A 23827-nucleotide genomic window follows, 5' to 3' on the forward strand; every position below is an offset into this window, starting at 1 on the left:
ACATTTCTCCAGCGTCTTTGCTTTGGTTCATATGGGTACACACTGCATGGCCAAATTATTCTATTGTGCCAGTGTAAACCTGGGATCAATTCACTGATTTAATTGAATCATTCAGGATTTACACCAGCATGACTGAAAGCAGAATTTGGCTTTATGACTCCTGCTTTCAGAGGCAGATTACAGTTTGGTGGGGCCCTGGGCCAGAGCAAGTGGGGGGGGGCCTTCCTCCCTCCCTCCAGTGCTCCTGCTGGGGGGCTGGGTCAGTGCATGGGGGTTTGCCTTGCTTCACCCACCCAGCACTCCTGCCGGGGAGCAGGGTCAGGGCATGGGAACTTCCCCTGCCCGCCCAGTACTCCTGATGGGGAGTGGGGTCAGGGTGCGGGGGGCTTCCCCTGATCCGCAGCAGAAGCACACGGGGTGCCCATTTTTCAGGGGCCCCCCAGTCCACTTTGAATATATCCACTGCACACCCAGGGAGGGCAGAGATGACGGTACACTTGGGCATTCCACTCAGGCAGAGCAGTGGTCCTTGCACACTTCTTGCACACTCAGGATCCTAGGTGAGTGCATACTCAGTCATTGCATGCTAGGGGTCACACTTTCGGGAGCAGGCCCTCGTGCACAGGAAGGAGGGCTGGACTCACTGCACGCTGCGGGAGGAAGGCCCCTTGCACGCTCAGGGGAAGCGGGGCTGATTGCACACTCAGGGTCATGGCACTGGGGGGGGGATCACACGCAGGGGGAGCAGGGCCCCTGGCAAGGGCACACGCAGAGGGGAGGCGGGTCACTGACTGAGTCACAGTCACGCTCTGGCTAGGGCCCATCGCACAGGAAGGGCGCAGCAGAGCGGCGCAGCCCCCTGCGCCCACCTGCGCAGCACGAGACCCTCACCTGTCCAACCTCACAGCCACGACCCAGCCGTGGGTGCCGCAGCCAATCATGACCCGGGCACCGCACGATGGCAGCTGTTTGCACCAATGGCACGCAGCCTCCTTCAGCCAATGGGCGGCAGCCCGGGGCCTCACCCCCGCCTCCCGGAGCCGGCTGCAACGGGGGGGGGGGTAAGGGGGCTTCTCGCGAGGCTTCGCTGGGCCGAGGTCACATGGGGCTCTCTGGGCCTATCAGCGGCGCGAAGCGTGGAGCCGCCGAGGCTCCCGCCAAATACGAGCGGGAGAAGCTGGCGCGCCCCGGTCCTTGCGGCCGCCGGGGGGAGGAGCCAGGGCCGCGCTCCGCGGCCGGGGTATGGCAGGTACGGGCTGAGGGGGAGCGGGGCTGTGGCGGGGGAAGGAGCCCGGGGCTGAGGGGACCGCCCCGGTGTGGAGGCAGCGGGGCCGCCGGGGTTTCCGTCCCCTGGGCCCGGGGGCTGCCGCAGAGGGGCGGAGGGAAGGAGGCGGCGCCGCCGCCGGGGATGGCGCCCGGCGCCCCTCGCAAGGCCGGGGGGGTGGGTCGGGCGCGGCCCGAGCCCGGGGTTCTGTTCCCGGCTCTGGGGGGGCCCCCCTCGCCCCGTCTGTCGGAGAGCCTGGGGCGCAAGGGGCATGATGCGCCCCCCGTGGGGCAGCCTCGGTGTTGGGGGGGCGGGGGGGGTCAACACGTCGAGCTACCAGCCCCGGCTGGTTCCCGGCTGACGGGCTACGGCCCGGACCAAGGGTAGTCGACCCGCCCCGTCGCCGCGGTCGTGCCGCTCCAGAGGCCACCTGCCCCATCTGGCTCACCTTGCCCGCGGTCGGGGGAGAAGGGTCGCATGTCCCGTTGAACAGTCAGCGGGGTCTGGCCCTGCAAAACCCCTGCGCTCTCCGCTGTTCGTCCTTTTGATCCCGATTCATCCCCCTCCACTTACGATTAGGACAGGGAGATCTTATTCCTCGAGCCAGCGGCAAATGCTTGATCTCTGACGATGTCGCTGCTGATAGACTGACATCATAACACGAAGATTTCCCGAGTCTGTCGGAAACGTGAGCTAAACATAAATGTGTGTCTGTTTTCTCCTTACAGCCATGGAGTGCAGAGACAAGCCAGTTATCCCCACAAGGAAACTAGTACAAGGTAACTTTCTGGAGAGGGTTAGAGACTTGTTCCTGACCCAGCTTGCTTTCTAAAATATTAGACATCAAAATGTTGCATAGACTTGTTAAACCAATCCTGTTCAGTATATGTAGTAACTTTACTTATGAACCAATAAAGGATTTCTTGTACTCTTAAGAACCCATTAACTTTCTTAATATGTTTCGTTTCTCCCCTGCTGATCTGTATGATTTTACTAAAGTAATGAAATCTTACTATTTCAGCACGGTTGCCTTTCAAGCGTTTGAATCTTGTACCAAAGGAGAAATATGACACAGGCATGGAAGTCAAGAAAGCAAAGAGCTCACAAGATGTTCTTGGTCAAAATAAAGATACCAGTCTAGATACATCACATGCATCCTTGGACAATATGGAGAATGACTGCCAGTTGGATTCTGAAATGCAGTTCGCTCCCAAACTTGTTAACGGAAAGGGTCCGTTAGATAACTTTTTACAGAAAAACATGAAAAATAACTTAAGAGAAACGGTACTCATATTTGACTTGACAGAGGACTCTAACCACACACTAAGTGATGGCCTAGACCACAGTAAATTAAATTCAGAAGCATCTTCATCTGTAGAGACAACTAATGGTATGATAGAAGATACAAGCCAGTCGAGTCCATTAAAGCCCGTTCAGAATGCCCAAATGGATGTTTCAATGGATACCAATCCACCTTATGAAGCTACTGCAAATAAGGATGAAGACTCAATAGATGTAACCAAATCCTGTTCTAAATTATCAAATACACAGTGTAATAATCTGGAGAATGAGAGTGAACTCAAGGGTGTTATATTTGAGGGGAAGATGCCTGTAGTAGTTCTGGAGGATATTATGACTGCGAGGTCTCCCCAGGTTGTGTCTTTGGAAGAAAGTATAACCTCGGAAAGTGAGACAATGGAATCTTCTCCTGAAGGAGACTCTATACTTACTAATTCCTCATTAAGCTCCCCCTCTTCTACCAGCTCACCTGAGGCACAGCCTGTCCCACAGAACAGGAGTGATACTAGTCCTTTAGCTGCTTCAATACCTGTTCGGAAGGTTGGTTTTTTTGTTTTTAAATGTTTTTCATTTGCATGTAGCTAGCATGGTCTCCCACCACAAAATCTATCCTGGGATTTTAAAATCGCTTTGTTCTGCCATTTCAAGTTGTTAAAGGTCATGGAAAGAGTTCTGAAAAGTATTGTAAGTTGATATACTTTTGCAAAAAGTTCATCACTCTTATGGTGAGCAAGATTCTCAAATGTTGACTCTTTTAAGGTAAAGAGCTGGATTCTTAGCGATTTCTAAAATGACTAGTTAAAATAATGTGCGTAATCAGTGCATCTTAAGATGTATATTTTAATGTTATCACAAGTATATTTTCATAACTTAGTCGTGAAGTCCTGTGACTTTACACCTGGGTATAATATGTGGGTAAACAGCAGTGTCCAAAAATAATTGTCTTTTTGTAGACATCTTAAAATCTTACCTTTTATGAAGCTGTCGGAATTGCAAGTCCTCCTATATATACAAGATTGAGTTTTTAGGTTGTGGAAAAAGCTGTTAAAGTGTGCAAAATACTTTTTTTTACAAAAAAGGCAGTAATATTTATGTAAAATTGCTTGAAGGATAGAAAATGCTCAAACTGCAAGCCTTATTTCAGAACAACATAACTACAAATCCCTGTGCTCTGTGGGAGTGGGAAGAGGGCAACTCAAACTACTTTTCTGCATCTCTTAAAACTGGTGTGCAAATCTTGTGCTGTCAGCCATCTTGTTAAAGTATACACTGTCTGATCATGTGCAGTTATCCATTGCTTGACTTTTCCTAAAGAATTAGTACAAAACTATTTGAGGCACATGGTGCTGACTGACCAACAGCATGGAGAGTGGAATATAATAGTAAACACACATCTACACTAATTAAGCTTCATGGTAGCTTGGTGTGTTAATTCTATGCACTTATTGAATTAGTTTCAACTAAGGCTTCTGTTCTAGTGATTGTTAGAACCTTTACAACACCATGATTTTTGGCAGTGCACTGAGAGGGAAGCTTGGGTTTTTGAAACTGCAATCTGCACCAGTAGTGCTCAAACAATTAATCAAATGGCTTGAACAAAGTTGAGAAGTGAATAGGCTTTTCTGGAATCTATCAACTGAGATGTAAAGTGGGAGTTTCTCTTGCATGAAGCACAAAGACCTGATGCTTAATATTGTTGAACCAGAGCAGACCTTGTAACTATGCTTTGGGCACTGCAGTCTCCTTCAGTGCAAAAGTGGGGTAGACTGTCTAGTCTGTGTACTTGTTTAGTTCTAGCTACCACTTAATTTTGTAATTGTTTTTCTAATAAAGAGGTTCAGGGCTAGGGTGTGGGTACTGCTCTATGAAGAAAGATTGAGAGCAAAATGTGTAGCTTGGCCAAATGATGGAGTGCGCGGTGGGGGGACACATGCAACTGAAAGGTGTAAACACTGAGAATGGAGAGAAATTATTTAGGGGATACAAAGGAGTAATAGAATACAATTAAAGGGCTCATAGCATAATACCAGAAACTTGCTGATGAATTAGATTGTGGAATAGCTTGCCAAGTGAGGTAGTGGAAGCTCAATTACTGGGGATATCATAACTGAACTGGAAAAAACACTAAAGTGTACTGCAGAGTACTATTATGCACTGGCTGGGGTTTGGCCTTCATGACGTTACATCTCTTCCGTTTCTAATTTCTGTTACATCAGTTGCTGCTGTTTTTAGCAAGAAGGAGTTAAGTTACAAGTAGGCTTGGCAGAATTAAATTTTTTTATATAATTTTGATGGATATCAGTTGTTTAAGAACTTCTGTTTTTTATCCATTTACATTTTCACAGTTGTGGGAAATCATGGGAGGATCTGACTAGACTTTAAGGTTCAAAAACTTAAAATTAATAACCATTAAAACACAAATTGGCAACATTACATGTCAAAATATACAATGTAAATATCCTTAAATTTCAGAGATAGTCAATAGGTGGACTGCGTGCCAAATCTGGACCACCAGATGCTTTTGAACAGATCCTGAAATCTTTTTATTTACTTTTTTAAAATTTTCTGTAGAACCTGGACCTTAACTATACCTTGACCAAGAAATTTAGACCTTGACAAAAAATAACTGTTAAGTTCTCAAGCAGCATTTCTTTCTTTGGCTACCTGTAAATTTTGATTATAAAAATATTTTGTGTGTACAGTGAAATTGACGCTTACCAAAAAAATGTAATCCTTCCAAGCCTAGTTACAACTTATGATCTTGATCCCTGAATTGACAGTATGCTCCTATCTAGTACTATAAGCTTGTCTGTTACCATACTTGTAACAAGCATGAAATACTGCAGTATGGCAGCAAAGGGTAAATGTGCTTGGCTTTTGGTATAATGAGGTTGTAAACCACTGTTTTTAAACAAAAGCTCCACTTGGAAATCTTGCCACAAAACTGCCAGTGTAACGAAATAAAGGATTTTGGGAGGGGGGTAACCTGCGTTCCACACACTTCAAAATAATGTAAAATGTCATATCCTTGGTATTTGAATGTAATGGTTCTTTTGCCAGAAATGAGAAAAACAGCACATACTAGAGTGTCTGTTCTTTGTGTCCGTTCTTTGTGTCCTGGTATTGGCTTCTTTACAAAGTTACATTAAATAAAAAAAAAAATTTATATGGCTTTATTGACCCAAAGGACCTTGTGGCAAGCGCTGCATCCTTTCTTATACGAGGCTGAGTGCAGGACCATTGCTTGGTTATACTGCATAAGCATATATCTTTCAGAATAGGAAATTGTGAATTGAGTGATCTCCTCAGATGAGGAAAACATTGTACTACCTGATCTGTGTTGAGAAGCCTAGAAAAGGAGAGAATAGAGGGATTTAGCAAAGCTAATGAAACTACATAAAATATTACAGACAAACTTAATCCATTTAATAATCATGTGAATTGAATTGTTTGGTATTCCACAGTTGCCCATACAGAAATTTATACAATTCTAAAACAAGCATAGATGTACTGTTTGGTGGAAGGGGAAGAACAAGAGGGGCCTTTCTTCTCTCTGACAACTTCTTGTCCCATGGTTGTTAAGGCCACTCCTTTTATTTGGGTAATGAGGCTCCACCATCTTGGCCCAAATCAGTGGCATGCTAGAGCAAAATATTGGCAGTCAGTAGGATCTAACTTTGCTCTAGCTTTGGCTCCACTTGTTATGTTTTAGTGGTTTTGTGATTGATTTCTGCTCTTGTATATGTACAAAAATAAAAACATATTTTGGTTTTCTAAATATACCATGGTGATGGTACATTAGAGAAGAATATACTAATGCTAAAGTATGTAGTGTAGCACAAGCTTCAGTTTCCAATAAATTCTTATAAATACATGCTTGGTAAATCAGTCAGATTGGCTAGGAATAAAAAGAGTTGAAACCTGCTTCCTAATCTGTAGGAATATTTAACCTATCAAACATGCTGTTGGATGTCTAAAATTATAGCAAGTTTTGGTTGAGCTCTTCTGGAGAAAGTGCTCTAGCAATTGAGATACTGAGAATGATGTAGGCAGTATGAATCTAAAAACATCTGTAACTTTCTAATTTCAGGTGTATCAGAAATTCCTCAAAAGTTCTGTGGAGAAGGAGAAGCTGAGATTGCAAAGAGTAAGGCATTTTCACTGACCTAGAAAGTTTACCTGCTGTGCTTTTTGCATTGAATAGTAAGCAAAGCCTTTTGCGTTTCCTTTTGGTCCACTTTAACACCTCTCTTCCTGCTTCTCCAGTTCTTCTAACTGAGGAATGTGGAATCTTTATGCATGCAGTTAAAAGTTCTTGGCTTGTCCGGAAATTGCCTAATGCATTGGTAGTTTTGCTTATCTCATGTGTGATATGCACTATGATATGATTTTAAAAAAAGGTTGTTTCCCCACTGACTTCAGAAATGCTGAGAAGGATTCTTTATTTTCCTCAAACTTTTTAACTGACTATATCGATACCCTCTTGCCATGCATTTTCACCAGACAGGTTGGAAATCCTGAAGAACCTTTGCTCTTGGGCCACCTGCTTCAACTTTCTTCCTCTTTTCTTGACAGCTACAAATATGGTGTCCAGTTTCCATTTAATAAATAAATAAATAAATCTGACATTGGCCTGCTTGCCTATGTGACTTGCTGGATGAGCTGGCAGGTGCCGCTCCGGCAGCATTTTTGAGCTGCATCCTATATCCACTAGAAAGCCACAGGTCAGCCACTCCCTTGGAGTGTTATGGTGCTATCCTGTAATGTCACTTCCATACAACTCTTTCCTGTAATGAAGTGCTAATATAAAGCCTCTGATTAAACAGAATTTTATGCATAATCTGCAACAAGGATTTACTTTGTTGCATGATGGAACGAGACCGGCATTTTGCCAGAATTACTAAAACAAGCATCACTTAAGAGCACCTACCATGTTCTCTCAGTAACTTGGTTACAAGATTTAATTATTGCCTGAATGTTTCATATAAGCTACATTAACATTGTAGTTTGGATGGCGTTTGGGACAGACTTAAAAATCTTTGTCGGCACAAAGTATGTTGCATATAAAAAGCAATCTGTTGTACTTTCCCATTCCATATATACATACTCCTACTTTCAGACATTTGAGTGGGCTGAGTGGAAGCCTCTTTAGTGCACTGCTCCTGCTGTTTGCTTATATATAAAGGGTTGCTGTTCTCTCGACAACTTACAAAGCTGCGTCGGCCAATAAATCTTCATTGACTGCTAAAAAGCTCAATCCTCTGAAGTTCTTACTAACACATTCTTTACAGGATTGCTACCACAGATATAATTTTGTATCACATTTTCAGACTTCTGTTGCAGATATCTGTGCAGCGCAAGCTTTGCTTGGTAAATACAGGCATCTGCTGGAGGCTTGAAATGTGAACTCAGTAGACAGAAGCTAGAAACTGACAGTATGGGGTATTTGGATGTCTGACTACAGATTTCCTTAGCTCCCAGGTATAGCATGTGCGTGTAGTGCCATCGAGACGGGGGCGATCTTGGGATCTATGGCTGTACTAAACATAACACAACCCAACCTCAGAATATTTCAGTACATGCCGCAGCTGAGAAAAATAGCTCAGGATTGCCTCAGGATATTATAATGTAAGTTCTAACATCACTTGTGTTTGCCTTCCCTACTCCTCCCATAATACTACTTAAATCATCATAGCAACCCAAGGTGTCAAATTACGTGAAATGAACCTGATGCACCAGTAAAAATGTCTCCTTGCTTTTAGAGTTCTATAGGAAACAGCTGCATAATGCAAATGGTGGCGTTCATCATGTTTTTAGGAAGTAAAGTGGGTCTCCTTCAGAAACTCCATCTGGATATGAAAGTGATTTCTAATTGGGTTTTCACATTAGGAATCTCTAATGGTAGGTAGCCATAATGAAAATAAGAGCATGAAAATGCAGTACATAATAGGGTATGTATTTCCCCAAATATCTTTTAAAAACTACCATAATCAAATTTAGAAGAGTCTTTCTTCTGTATACTTAAATTTCCATAAACAAATATGTATTCTCAGACTTAATTATTAAAACATACAGCAAAATAGAACACACGCTTCCTTCAGTATGCAGAACGTGATTAAAACACTGTACAACTGAAAGGCCCATTGAGGAGGAGAGAGGGAGCCAAACCCATTCATCAACAGGTGTTTGAGGACCAGCTTCACAGAATGGCTTAGCTTGCCCAGGCAACTAATGACAGTTCGTAAATCCTCTGTCTCTTCCTCCTCTCTGGTAACCTGAAACAAAACCAGGCCACAGGCTAAAGATTCAGTGCAAGAACTTACACCAGTAGCCCAACAGCACAAACAGTTGTGCTAATCTATTCTTTTGATACACAGCTGCATAACATGCATGATAGGGACATTTATTGAACTGTTTGTTTGGCAACTAGGATCAAGAACGTGCAGATAAGCTGCAGAAGTTGCAAGCAGAAAAGGAGGAAAAAGGGAGGCTGAAAGAAGAGGCAAAAGCCGCAAAAGAGCGGGCCAAGGAAGAGGCAAAGAAGAAGAAAGAGGAAGAGAAAGAATTGAAAGAAAAGGAAAGGAGAGAGAAAAAGGAAAAAGATGAAAAGGAAAAGGCTGAGAAGTTACGAGTGAAGGAGGAAAAACGGAAGGAGAGACAGGAAGCTTTAGAGTAAGTGATTTGTGTCTGTAACTTATATTGGCATAGCTTATTTCTATAAGCACCTTTAAACCAGTATAACTGTATCAACATTAAGGGGTTGCCTTGATTTAACTATCTGTTTCTAAATAGTTTTAGTACCAGTTTTAACTATGTGGATCTGCCCTTAGTCCTAAGAATTTTCTACTTGAATGCAGATGATAAACTGAGCTCCTATGAATGGCTGAAAAGAGGTTTCCTGCTCCATCTGAGGTTTTTCCTCTTCATGTCATGGCTGGGGAACTTCTCTTTTTTTAAAAAAGTTTGTGTTACAAACACAAATCCCTCTTCTGGGTGTTGGAGGGAGTTGAAAATGGATAACTAGTCATGTAGACATGGTTGAACATATAAACTTCCAGTGCAGAAGACACAAATAGTCTCTTTTGTTCCACATTCTTGCTGGTTTTGATCAGATGAATAGACTGCCCTTTTGTTCCATTTGTACAATGGGTCTTGGTCCATGCCTGGAGCTCCTAGGCTTTACCACAATACAAATAATAAAGACTGTCACCTTAATGACTTGTATGGTAACTCCTTAAATTAACTTTATATTTTAAAGGGCAAAACTTGAAGAGAAAAGGAAGAAAGAGGAGGAGAAACGGTTAAAAGAGGAGGAAAAGGTAAAAATTTCTTTCTTTATTTTGGAGTCTTGCTGTCCCTCTGATGCTTTCTATCTAGGTTCTTGTACTGGAATTGGAGACTGCTAGTGTTCTTGATCGCCCTGACACCCACATTACCCCTTGCTAGATCATCCAGAACATAGCTTCTAATATCCCCTTCTGTCCCCCTCTTTGAATCTCTCCATTTGCTCTCCCTTCAATCTAGTCTTATTGCACTACTCCACCAGTGATGCTTTGGTACCTCTCTATCCATTCCTCCCATGAGTGCTGTTGCCTTTGTTTATACTTGTCCATCTCCATCTTCCTCTCCCCCAAAAAACATAAAAGCTTCCTCTGTTCTGATCTGTCAAGCTGCTGGCCTGTCCATAAATCCTTGCTGAACTTGCCTCTTTCAACAATGCTCACAAATCATGCTGCAGCATGGAGTTATTGGCCTTCTCGTTTTGTTTGTGAAGGAATATCTGGACCAGTATGGAAATTCTCACCTTTCAGGACTCTGGGCTAGAAATGGGGAACAGTGGGAATATGGAAATCCTTCCAAAAATCATTGGGGAGCAACTCAAGTACTTGTTCAGAAAGGATAATGTGATGGGCTTTCGACAGATCTTCCATCAAAAGCTGTCATAACCCATCCTCTGCACAGGATAACAGTACAAGCCCTCCACCAAAGCATCATTCTTCCCACTCAAATTCTGACAGTCACTCAAGTGATGAATTTAAAGCAGGAGAAAACAGAGCTGGAGCAATCCCTTATCCGAACACTTAGCCTCCTTAGCCTGCACACTTTTGTTGTGTTCAGTTATAGGATTCCAACGCAGGACAAGGCAATTGTAGTACATTCATTTGTTGTTGTTCGTTATTGGTGTCCAGATTCATACTAGGTGTTTCACAGAAACCAACAGCCTTTTTGTTAATGTTTCATTGTATTACAGGATCTGAACAAAAAGACCAAATCCCTCACTCTATACCTCATCTTGGACTTTAGTGAGCTAAAGAGTGTAACCCGTTAAAGACTGGGCCATATTAACATTCATTTAACAAGTTAACATGTATTTCAACTCTCTAATTCCAGCGCATTAATGCACAGAAGGCAGAAATCACCAGGTTCTTTCAGAAACCAAAGACTCCACAAGCCCCCAAGGTGGGTTATTGCGAATCATTTTCTTTATTTCTCTGCTTCATTGACTATCTTCTGAACCAACACACTCGTTCTGTTAATGACATGCATCCACACCTTTTTCTTTTCAAATGAACAAACTTGGACTGACTTCTAATTTATTTTAAAAAGTGATGGCTGTACATCTGTGGTTAGACAATTGAAAACTTTGTGGCGGATGCTGTGAGGGACAGAACTGTAATCTCTTATGGTAGAGATCATGCTTCTTGCCAGTTATACTGAAAATCCATGACTCTCAATTAATAGCTTTTCCAAGAATGATTACAAGACTTTAATTCCCCTCAAGGGGATCTGCTGACTTCACAAATAGGAAGTACGTAATCCAGGGGTAGTCAATAGGTGGACCGTGGGCCAAATACTGATCACCAGACACTTTTGAACAGACCCCAAAATGTTTTTATTTATTAATTATCATTATTTATTTTTAATTATTTTCTCTGGAGTCTGGACCTTGACTATACCTTGGCCAAGAAAGTTCGACCTTGACAAAAAATAGACTACCCCTGATCCTAGCATCTCTTGAAGTATCAGGACTTTAGATTTAACTCAAATGGGCTGGTGCTGTTTTCCAGATGCTGATGGATTCAGACTTTAACATTTCTAAACGCACTTATAATTTCAGACCCTTGCTGGCTCCTGTGGGAAATTTGCTCCCTTTGAAATTAAAGAGAACATGGTCCTGGCCCCACTCTGTCGTGTTGCCTTTGATCAGGACCTCTCAGATCAGTTAGATGAGTTCCTACAAGCACAGAATAACGACATATCTTTCTTGGAAGAACTAAAGTGCCGCAAGCCACATAAATCTGGACCTACCATTGTCTATTACCGCAGTGCTGACATAGTCAACAGGTTAGTCTGGGGCTTGGGGTTGCTGTTCGCTTACATACCAACTGTGAAACCAGTGTTGGAAAATGGTTTGCACCAACAGCAGTGATCACAAAAAAGTGGGGTTTTCCTTGTATGAGATTCTTCACCACAGGAAGCAATGTATTGTGATGCAGATTTCCTTGATTCCATACACAAGCTCACAAATCATTCTCCACGGGCAGTCTTGCACTTTAACAGTGTCCAGTGCAGAAAGGGAGCTCTCTGTTTGCTTCATCTAGGGCTTTGTCTACACGGGCACTTTCATCAAAACTTTTGTCGCTCGGGGGTATGAAAAAACCACACCCGTGAACGACAAAAGTTTTAATGGCGAAAAGCGCTGGTGTGGAGAGCTAAGCTTCTGCCCCTCGTTGGAGGTGGTTTTATTTTGTCACCAGGAGAGCTCTCTCCCGGTGATAAAGAATGGCTACACCGCAAACCTTACAGCGGCAGGGCTACAGTGGCACAGCCGCCCTGTTGTAAGGTTCACAGTGTAGACGTAGTCTAAATAACATGGCTTTAAAAAAAAAAAAAGACACTGTCACAGTTAAAACAGAGCTGCTATTACACATGGGTTGGTGTATTTATTTAGGGAGGGACCCTGGCCTGGATAGAAGCTTTGTCCTTGCAAGAAGATGGTGGTGATGTGTAGTTAATTCAAATACTCGAGAATTGTTTAAGACTGCTGAACTGAAGAGGGTCTCTCAGGCCTTTAAGTGATTTCTGTAGGTTCTATCTGAGCAGCAGTGGAGTATGAAACCACTGAGGGCTGTTTGTTTCAACAGTGATGTGGTAATAGTGGATAGCTGCAAAATGGACAGTGTTCCTGAAAGGAAGAAATTTGGCAGGATGAAACTGCTACAGTTTTCTGAGAATCATCGACCTGCATACTGGGGCACATGGAATAAGAAAACTACTGTTATTCATCCCAGGAATCCCTGGTCAAAGGACAATGTAAGCATTTCACAATCAGTATGGTATTACCCATGCCTTACTGATTGCTTTCTCTCAATTCTGAAGCAGACTTTTTGTCCAAATATCCATGCGTTCTTCTCTTGCATTTCACAGACCAGTGGTCATTTATTCCATCTTGCTGCTGTTTGAATTGTTGCATGAACTCTTGCATTGCTCTCTGAGCTCATTGACTGAGTGGTGACATGGACATTTCTCATTACAGAAACTGCTCGACTATGAGATAGATAGTGATGAAGAGTGGGAAGAAGAAGAACCAGGAGAGTCTCTCTCTCACAGTGAAGGGGTGAGGATTTCCTGTGCTAGCTAGCCTTAAAGTTATGGAGATGATTCAAAAGAAATATAGCTGTCATAGTGGACTGAGGGCTTTGTTGTAGTTAGTCTCAAACCAGACAGATGACATTCTTTTCTGAGACTGTTCATGTCTGGATTCTTGCTGCTTTTTGAAACTCTTGCTAGGTGACTTATAAAGTGCAGTTTCTAGTAAAGTTAACTTTATCTTCAGGATGATGAGGAGGAGGGAGGAGAAGATGAAGATGATGATGATGGCTTTTTTGTACCCCATGGGTACCTATCCGAGGATGAAGGAGTGACAGAAGTAAGTGAATTGAGTGACTGTGGGTCTTAATTTCCTCGTTTCCCAAATGTACTGTGTAATAAGTTGCATACCTTTCAGGAAGGCGCTGCTGTGTTGGCTCAAACTCCTAAAGACTTGGGCATTGTTCTCATTGGTGCAAACTACATGCTTTGCTAGTTGGTAGAGGAGATGCAGCCTGCTCAGAATAGGACAGGTCTGTTTATCTGTTTAACAAATAAATGAAATGTATCCTTCAGCCTTTAATACTAGCACACTGTACGGTCAGCGTATCAATGGGTTTGCACTTCCAGACAGGTGTATACTGCAGCATTTTGATCCAAACAGGGGAGAACAACATTTGACAGAGGCAGTTTTATTCACTTACATCCCTGTTTGTAACAGCAGGTTGTATCAGCATTTAATATGTTGTGTGGTCATATGAAAATCCGAGGAAGCTCTTCTATGGTGAGCGAAGTAGAGGAAGATTGAGCTAGGAGAAGGAGCTACCGATAGTATATAACGATGATTTCTCCCTAACCTCTAGAATAGCACATTTGTATAGTGAGTGGGAATTAGAGGAGCATTTGAAATACAGGTAACACTGTAGTGAAAGACCACGCTGATTGTAAGGGCTAGCGGCAGCCCTTTAACGTGGCTTGTGTGGTCGCGGCAGAGCGCTGGGGGAGACCTCTCCCAGTGCTCAAAAAAACCCACCTCCATAAGAGACGCGGCTCCCAGCGCTGGGAGGGCACTGTCTACACTGGCGCTTTACAGCGCTGCAACTTGCTGCACTCGGGGGTGTTTTTTCACACCCCTTGAGCGAGACACTTGCAGCACTTTAAATTGCCAGCGTAGACAAGCCCTAAACTTATGTCCAGGATGAAGAGGGTGTGTTAGAAATTCCACCAGACCCAAAGGATGACAAACTTTGCCGTATGGGCAACTTAAAACAGAATGTGAGGATGTCCTCTTCTCAGAGTGAAAACCCACGTCTAGGAATATTCCAGCCAAAAGAGGAAATAAGCAGCTGATAATGGCCACTTTAGTGCTTTAGCTTGCTGGTCTCAGGGAAAATGAGTGTAACATCCTGGGAAAACGTCTACAACTGGGTGACCCTACACTTGGAAGCTTCACTTCTAAACAGCTTATAAAGCGATATTCATCAGGAATGGGCTGAAATCCCATTCTTGAGAGTAAGGAAGACAGGGCTTCCCATCTAGTGTTTGAAATAGTGCGCTATATATATGTGTGTGTATATAGCTCGTGTGCTGTAGCTCACGAAAGCTTATGCTCAAATAAATTGGTTAGTCTCTGAGGTGCCCCAAGTACTCCTTTTCTTTTTGCGAATACAGACTAACACGGCTGTTACTCTGAAACCTATATATATATACACACACACACACACACACTTTTAGAAGAGTTGCAATTTTGAAAACTTTGTTGAGACAGTCTTTCTTAATGGATATGGGACTCAGGAAACCAGTATTCTAGTCTCAGCTCTGCCACTGGCCTACTGCGTAACTTTGATTTACATCACCTCCCTATGCCTCCGTTCTCCATCTGTAAATGGGGCTATTTCCTGCCTATGAGATTCATGGATGACAAGCTCTATGACTGCTAGATATTTAGTAAATCACCATCAGTTCATCAGAGATTGAGAATAGGGGGTTTTCTGGCACACTTTTACTGTAAAGCTGTGATTGTACTATTGCTCAGCCCTGTATGGGTCCATTAATTTGATAGCTTTCTTCCCGAAGTATTTCCTTCAAACATTGTACCTCATACTTTTGATTTCTCATAACTCTGAACACACTATGAAGCAGAAGTGAGAGAATTTCAATTTTTCTGGAATTAGTGAGTCAGAGGCTTTTCTTGACTTTCAGGAGCATGATCCAGAGAATCAAAAAGTTCGTCAGAAGCTGAAAGCAAAGGAGTGGGATGAACTGATAGCCAAGGGGAAGAGGTTCCATGTTCTTCAGGCTGTGAAGATTGGCTCCATCTGGGAAACAGAAGAAAGCAACAGCAGTGCAGATGCAGACCTAAAGGTGCTTCAGCAGTTTGCAGTTTGTATTCTGGATTCATCTGTTGCCGAGGAAGAGCAGATGCAGAAAACTAGCAAAAAAAGGACAAAAGACCAGCAAAGTAAGACTGGGAAGGGCCAAACCTTTGTGCTTTCTCCTGTGTAGCACTAAATTGGATGCCGCCTGTGAGGAAACCCCTCATGTATCCAATCTAATTTTGTTTAAAATTCAAAATAATGAATAGTGTTAAATTACTAGTGTGAAGTCAGAAATATTTGCAGGTGAATTTCGTGGAAACTTTTCCATGCTGGGTAGTTCTATGTTCCATCTGAAATCTGTTGCTTGCTATAAACACTGGAGCCTTTTGCTGTGGAAAAAGATTAGAAATAAGACAATTTTGTGTTCAATTATATCCCTATATACTATTCATTGTCTCTATTAATGATAAATGCTAAAGAGACAGAACTAGTTAACAGGATGCTAATACTATGAAAACAGAGGGAGGGCTAGAGCAGGAGATGGAGTTGGATTGGACTCTTGGGTTCTGTTCCCAATTGATACTGATTTATTTGAGTTTAACTATTTTCCCTCTCTGTAAAATGGTGGGTATTGAACCATACTGGGCTGTTGCATTGCTTAACAGAATTTTGGAAAGTGCTCTCCCCATGTACTTTGAGTGACCACAACTCCTGTGTGTGGGTTTTTTTTTTTTTTTTGGTAACAACTGCTTAGTTTATATCAGTGAGTCAATGACTTATCCTGAGCTGTAGGCATATAACAGCTTGCCTTCAAAAACATACATGCAATTGTCTTTTTCTCTCCAGTCTTGGGACAACTGCTTCCGCTGCTCCATGGGAATGTCAATGGAAGTAAAGTGATCATCCATGAATTCCAGGAGTGTTGCCGCCAAGGATTGTTCAGTGAAACGCCCCTAGCCCCAGATATTAGTGATGGTAGTCCTACGAGTCCCAACACTTCCCGCCCGCAGACTCCAGTCAACGAGGACTCTGCTATCCCTTCCAAAGCCAGACTAAAGCGAATTATTTCAGAGAACTCTGTGTATGAGAAGAGACCTGAATATAGGATGTGTTGGTACGTCCACTCAGAGGTGCTGCAAAGCTTTGACCAAGAGCACCTTCCTGTTCCTTGTCAGTGGAACTACGTCACACCAGTCCTTTCTGCAGCCAAGGAGGACAATAGCAGTGGACCAGGAGTGATGCAAACCACTCCAGTTTCAGTAAAGAGGAAGTCAACAGGAAGCATGTCTATCACCAAGTTCATGAAAAAACCTAGGGATCCAGAACAGGTGAGTTTCTTTAAGAACATTTTAACTTGATGTACTCGGAAGGGGCTGAGAATCTTTAACATAGAATAGTGGTGATCTAACTAGGCAAGCATGGATCTCCCTATAGATGGCAAAATGTTGGTTTTGCAGAGGGAATAGTGTCCTGAATTTCACTGTATTGAATCCCTTGTGATATGGGGTAGCGAGAGAGGGAAAGCTGATACATTAATTTGATAGGTAAGATGCTTCTTTGGAGTTCTGGTTTTCAAGTTGAATAGGAAGTCTGATTTAAAATATTGGCAACTTTTCTTTCTGTCCCTCCACTTTCCCCTATGTGGGTAATGATCACCTCCAAACCACAAATGCTTTCTGAACACCTAGCTAACCCTGTTCATACTGCAGTGCTCATCCTGTATGCATGTGAAACAATGCATTCTATCGCTGTCAGATATCTTCCTTGCAGCCTAGCCTTGACTCACTACTCTCACCTCTTGCTCTCTGTTGCTTGTATGTATTGAACATAAGCTGTAGGTACCTGTGGACTAAATCCTTAACTGTTGCTTGTAAGGCCTCATAGCGTGGTAGATCAGCAAAATATACCCACCAGGGTAACTGTCAAGACAACCTAGTACTCTTAGGCAGTCCTAGAGTACAACATGATACGAGGCAAAACTGAGCATTTATAATGTGCTCTAGTTTTAGGCTACATGTTTCCTTCTGTTCTCTTCCCTGCTTCTGTGTAATTGCAGATTTTAATAAGAATTTCAGCTGTTACATTGCTCTTAAATTTCACTTTCAAGATCCATGATCCTAAATGTGCCTATCATAACACGAGGCGTACCTCATCTAGTGTAGTAAATGCCGCAATAGCAACTATGTGGGTGAAACTAGACCATCACTATGCTCTCAAATAAACTCTCATAGGAAAATGATAAAAGACAAATATCATATAACCTGTGGGTGAACACTTTTCACAAAGTGATCACTATATCTGACCTCTCTGTCCTCAAAGGAAGCCCGCACGCTTTCAACAGACAAGCCTCGAAGCTTAAATTAATAAATGTACTAGATACTAAAAATCATGGACTGAAAAGACACTGGATTTATGGCTGCTTATTATAATCTATAACCCACTAAGAACCCCCTTTCCTTTCCTTTCCTTTCCTCCCTATGACTGGAGGGATATTAATGGGCCACTTCACTTTGAATGGTCCCTTGAAATGTGTTAACTACTTTGGCTAAACAATCTGTTCCATCTTGTATTTAGCTGTGACACTTTGAGTAAGTTTCCCAGACCTGAAGAAGAGCTCTGTGTAAGCTTGAAAGCTTGTCTCTCTCCAACAGAAGTTGGTCTAATAAAAGATATTACCCGTCTTTGTCCCTCTCATATCCTGGGACCAACAGAACTATGCCAACACTGCATACTTTTATTAAAGTTATTTCAAGAGAGGTCTATTTGTAAGTCCAGTTAAAAGCTAGGAAAGATTGTGTTCATTAAAGCCACAACCAGGGCTTTAACTTCTTTGTATTTTAATTATTTTCCCAGCTGCCAGAGTATCTGCTCTGAGTCTGGGGCAATAAAGAGGGAGCTAAAGGTTGTTTTCCAATTCAATGCAGTGAGGGGCTTGCCTACTAATGCAGTATGGAACAGAGGTAGAACTTTGCTCAGCAGACTGCATGCATTTCTTGTCCCAGCTGTGACTGAAGCTCCTTCCTCTACTACTTCATCTTACTCTTAGCATGTTGGGCCTTTTTCTCTTCCTCCTGCATGTGAAGCTGCTCTGAGTAACATCATTTTGGGGGCTTGCACTGAAGCTGTTCCTGCCCCGAGAGTTCCTGGCTATTGATTGGCCTACACACTGAGTAAGGCAGAGCCTAAAACCTCTGCTTGGTGTTCACTCAAGCAGTTAACTATGGGCCATGATTCTCCTGCAAGAGGAAGGGAAGAAGAGGGAGACTGAGCGTACTGGTAAACAACATTATTATACAGACACTCAAGCCCTGCTCTGGATGCTGCTAAACGCAACTTCTTAAAGTAGAACTCAATGCTGGGGACACAGTGCAGTTTGGAACAATGTGCAGAAAGCTTTCAGAAAGATTATTTGCATTAGTGCCTTCCAGTCAACTTGTCACTGCTGCTATCTGTCATCTTGTTCCTCCCCTCAGATAGGGTGGATGCTTGTTGGAAAAATCAAAATTGGATTGTTTGGGTCCATGCAGCCAGGTCTCAGTGAAAATACCTTTCAATAAGCTGTTTTCTTTTCCCTCTTGTTACCTAGTAATCCTTCTGCTATCCTGATACTCCATCATGCTTTCTGGTTCTGTCTTCTAAATTCTGGTGCTCTTAAGTTGAAGAGCAAAAGCAAGTCACTACTATAACTGTTGAGAACCAGTGCACATGTGAACAAACTGAATCTTGATTAATGCATAGCTTTAAATTAAAACATGAAGGATATTATCAGACACCTTAAAACAGTTAGTTTTAAGATAAGGCATATTTTAATCTGCGTGGTGTGGGAGAACCTAGCTGGGAATCTAGGTTTTTCTCTCTCTAATTTCAGGAAAAATAATAGAAGCAATTCACTGTGGAGTAAGCACAATGTCCCTCAATTCCTTTAATTCCACTCTTGTACTCCCTTTGGCTCAAAAGCAGCAGTCACCACTGTTCCCATTACTGTTCCATAAAAAAGGAAAAATTAGTTCCTTTTTAAACACGGGGGGGGCGGGGAAATCCTGAAGGGGAAATTTTGGTAAGAAAATGATGATTTTCCAGATGCGATTCCCTATTGAAAGCAAGAAGAAACTTTTTTAAAACGTTTTAATTTTAAGAAAGTGAAACGTCCCTTTCAGAACAAACCTTGAGATCATGTTTCAGCTCAGGGAGAACAGTTTGTACCTTACGCAAAAGGCAATTAATAATAGCCCCAATGTTTTAGCAAGCAGTTTTTTGATACAGCAACTTGTGTAGCAGGAAATCTGACATAGTAATATAGATGCTGACTTTTGACAAGGGGCCCAGGTTGTGCGTGAAGTCAGATTAGTTCATCCCTGCGGAATGCTATGCCTAACTTTGTTCAGGAGATCCTGAAAGCACATACTATAAGAAATGCTCACTATAGAAAGGCTTGAATTCCTTTCTGTGCTGCCTAATCCACTGGAGAATGTGATCTGATCATTTTGCATGTTAAACAGTCAGTAGCAACTAAGTCTGCCAGTATCTGGTGCAGCTTTTTGGTTTATTTAAAGGCTGAAGCTGTGGAAATGGATGGGTTCCAGGCAGACACTGAAGAAGAGGAGGAAGATGACTGCATGATTGTGGACATACAACCAGGGAAAGGTGAGAAATGATCTCTGACAAGTGGCTCTTGACAGATCTGCTCCCAGGGGCCACACAGTGAAACACTGCTTAAATGGCTAGTAAATTCAGCAGAATGTGAACAGGACATACCTCTAACACCATTGCAGTTCTTCACACCATTATTTCCACCTGGGCTAGTTCATTCTGTATAACACCTACTATTGACACCTCATCTGTTAGTGCTGCGGTCACCCTCCTCAGTCCACATTTGCTGTTTGCTCCCAGATGCCAAGTTGTCCTAACCTTGGCTGAGTGTTTTGCTGCCTGCTCTTCTGACACTTCCCCACACCACTTAATAGGTCCCAGACCAGCAGACCTTACTAGTGCTCCCTCCTCTAACCACTTCTGCCATTTCAGAGACAAGGTGCGTGAGGTAATATCCTGTATTGGACCAACTTCTGTTGATGAAAGAGAAGCTACCCCCAGAGCTGTTGTCTGAAGAAGAGTTCTGTGTAGCTCGAAAGTTTTTTTTTTTTTCCTCAACAGAAGTTGGTCCAATAAAAGATATTTCCTCACCCATCTTGTGTCTCTAAGATCCTGCGATCCACATTGCTACAACAATACTGCAAATCTCCCATTCCAGTCAGTACTAAGCTGGACCTCCTCTTTCCTACCCTGCTCAGTGCCTTGGTCAGTCATCCGGATTATAATCCGACTCCTCGTGCCTGGAGGAAAAGGTGACCTTGGCACACCAAAAAGAGTCAGGGTTGGGTGAGGATATGACAAGAAGAGTTTGGAAACACACTTTGCATATATGCAAATTGCTTGAGAGTTGTTTTTGGCTGCCAGGCTAATTATCACTGATTTATACTGGTAGATAAAACACTGTTCTCCCCTCCTTTGGGTGAAGTAATCTTCAACAGAACAAATGAAACCCTGACATCACACCACGTGCAGAAGGTGCTATGCTTGCTGAGAACTGTGAATGCCTAGCTTCCTGCATGTTCAGAAGTGCCAACTGTTAACACAAGAATCTCTCTAAGGTTGTGTATGCTTTTGCTGCAGGACCCTTACCTACCTGGTTTTGTGAAGCATTACACGTACACATGTACACCCTCTCTGTGGCATTTCTCCTAATGGAAATGGGTCTAGGTAATAAGCAGGGCTCCTGTTTAGCAGATGAGGAATCCAATCCTTGCTGCAGAATTCTGCTCCAGGATCTAAGTAATCATTTACAAGCATCTTTTTTTAGATCTTGTTCTGAAAAGGACCTTAAGAGTATGAGACAATGCAATATTTTCAGTCTGAAACAATAGCTGAGGGGGTGGAACTGCTTCTTTCCTCTCGATGGGCTTTTACCTGAACCCTGAAGTTAATGAAATTAAGTATTTCTCTGCTGGTCACTTTAGTACAAAACAATACTACAGTTGTCAGAGCCTTCAGTTCCCCTAACGACTTCTGCAATGGAGCTCATCTTTGTAAGACTGTCTCTGCAGAGCTGCACTGTAGAAGTTACCTGGCACAGATATGGGGTGAACAATGTTCCTTGATCCTACATTCCATAGACAGGGAGGGTATAAAATGTCCCACCCCTTTGAGCCATCTCTGTTCTCTGTTCTCTGCACCAGCTGGAAATGTCATGGTACCATCCTCCCCTTTTTTCTGTTGCTTAATAGACAATATTTTTAAACATTAGATATCTTTAAGATAAAATTGTGTGCATTATTTGAAATGCACAGCAAGATTCTTTTGAAGTTCCAAAAAAGCAGAGCAACTTAAAGGCTCTAACCTCTTGTGCTGAGAAATAGGGCTCTTTCTGTTCAGGTTTTCCTCTAAGGACTTATCCAAACACAAACTTGAACTGGTTTGATGAAGGGATTTAAAAAAAAAAGTAATTAAATCAGTGCACAAGGCTGTGGATGACCATTTTAGGTGTAAACAATTTATTTTGGCTTAGTTTGTCCTTTAACTGTCTAAGCTAAAATCAGCCACTGAAAAAAGTGTCTACGCAGGGGCTTGTACCAGTAATGCATATTTTGAGTAGACAACCCTGAAGACTCAGCCAGAGCCTCTAACATGAACTACACTTTTTAATGAGGATATATTGCAGCTGCTGAGTTGCACTGTATTAGTTGTGACAATGTAAAACATTTTTCTACTTCACAGATTCTACATCTGCAATTAGTGAAGCTACTTCAGAATCAGATGGTGCAATGGAGATTGTCCCCATTCAGAAGGCTATTGCAGTTGGCCCATCTAACAGAGTTTGATACTTAATACCTACTAACCCCTCTGTATGTATGTAGAATTTTTAGGATTTTTTTAAAACTTGTGTATCTTTGTACAAGATACTTGAAAGTATTCCATATTTCTTGTAAAGAGAAGACAGCACTTTGGTCTAAAGCAGAACAGATGAAAGCTTGAAAATTTTAGTTTTAATATTTTTAGCTAAAAATATTGCATATTAATCTGTCTTTAATAAAGCATTATTGAAATTGATATTTTGTATGAAAGTATCTAACTTGTGCTCTCTAAGCAAAGTTAGCTGTGTGATCTTGAATGTAAGCTGACTGCAATGCCCATGGGCAAGTCTTCTGATCATAATTCTGTATAGCATGGCTTTTGGGGCATAAATGGTGACATGGTAGCAAATTCAAATATAATTGTACATTTTGTCCTTTTTCTGGTCCCCCTTCCTATAGGAACACTACCAGGGATGAGTATTCTGTGCGGGGAGGGAGAGAACATATGTGAGGTGGTATAGGCCAGTGTTTCTCAACGACTGGTCTGTGGGCTGGCACTCGTCCCTGAGCTCTCCCTGACACAGTTGAGGAAGGCAGCAAGCTGGCCCCTGGTATCAAAAAGATTGAGAAACACTGGTATAGGCCAAAACCAACTGAATCTGGGTGAAGAGATTCAAGTGTCTGACATACAGATTTTTTTTTTTGTTCTTAACCCTGATTATCTGTATAAATAGGCTTGGCAGAATTTGATTATTTTGATGGATGTTTATTTTTAAGCTTTATTAGTTTGTCTTCAGTTGTGCAAAATTGTGGGTTTTAAGCATTTTTCAATATTTATCACTGTAAGTGTTCACCATTGTGGGAAATATTTAATGACATTGAGATTCAAAACATTAAAGCTTTAATGGTTAAAACACATTGTCAACATGTCAAAATATACAAAGTAAATACCCTTAAATCAAACTCAAAAGTTCTCAAACAGCATTTTTCTTTTATCTATAAATTATCAATAGAAATTTCTTTGGTTTGTGTGTATGTGACAGATTGTTTACTGATGATCGAATCCTTCCAAGCCTAGACATAATCAGTGATGTATGGATTTTTTTGCATATACAACTTTAGTTGAAGCTGAGAGCAGATCTAATGGTTGAGCTAAGGGACTCTGCTAGCACATAGCTAATCTAAATTTCTCTAAACTTTCAGACTCTAGGCATCTCATGATCTGATTGCAATTTGAAAGACAGTGCTGTAATATGTTGACTGTCAGTATAAATTTACCCATGAACCTACAATCTCCAAAGCATCTGAGGGATAATCTGACTCTGCACACAGCTTTTTTGCTCTTTCTGCCAGACTGTATGTACTTGTCATTGACTAGACTGGTTTCATAGATTGGTGTTTTTTTTTAAATGGCTAAAAGGAACCATTAGATCTTCCTAGTCTAAGCTCCTCCAAAAAAGACACTAGAATTTCTTCCACTAATTCCTGCATTGATTCCCTGTAACTTG

At 42.2% G+C, this 23827-nt stretch overlaps 1 protein-coding gene and 1 long non-coding RNA gene across 4 annotated transcripts; one reads left to right on the top strand and one right to left on the bottom strand.

The window, feature by feature from the left end:
• Positions 1-1051: 1051 nt before the first annotated feature.
• CHAF1A (chromatin assembly factor 1 subunit A) lies at positions 1052-22575 on the top strand. Of its 3 annotated transcripts, none has more exons than XM_043536068.1 (15): positions 1052-1249; positions 1993-2043; positions 2286-3103; positions 6654-6710; positions 8994-9235; positions 9822-9882; positions 10955-11023; positions 11682-11908; positions 12709-12877; positions 13101-13181; positions 13401-13493; positions 15356-15614; positions 16318-16799; positions 20025-20115; positions 20954-22215. In XM_043536068.1, the coding sequence occupies exons 1-15, from the start codon at positions 1243-1245 to the stop codon at positions 21067-21069; spliced, it is 2823 nt and encodes a 940-aa protein (XP_043392003.1). In that variant the 5' UTR covers positions 1052-1242; the 3' UTR covers positions 21070-22215. The 3 variants fall into 3 exon arrangements, with proteins under 3 accessions (XP_043392003.1, XP_037741751.1, XP_043392004.1); XM_037885823.2 differs by lacking the exon at positions 20954-22215 and adding an exon at positions 22243-22575 and having other exon boundaries at positions 1085-1249; XM_043536069.1 differs by lacking the exon at positions 20954-22215 and having other exon boundaries at positions 1085-1249; positions 20006-20105.
• Positions 9523-15362, bottom strand: LOC122463836. The gene is made up of 2 exons (XR_006287477.1): positions 14880-15362; positions 9523-14746 (listed from the first exon to the last, which is right to left on the bottom strand). It is a non-coding gene; the product is annotated as an uncharacterized LOC122463836 (long non-coding RNA).
• Positions 22576-23827: the final 1252 nt, after the last annotated feature.

This window comes from Chelonia mydas, chromosome 25 (genome assembly GCF_015237465.2).
Source record: "Chelonia mydas isolate rCheMyd1 chromosome 25, rCheMyd1.pri.v2, whole genome shotgun sequence".
NCBI lineage: Eukaryota > Metazoa > Chordata > Testudines > Cheloniidae > Chelonia > Chelonia mydas.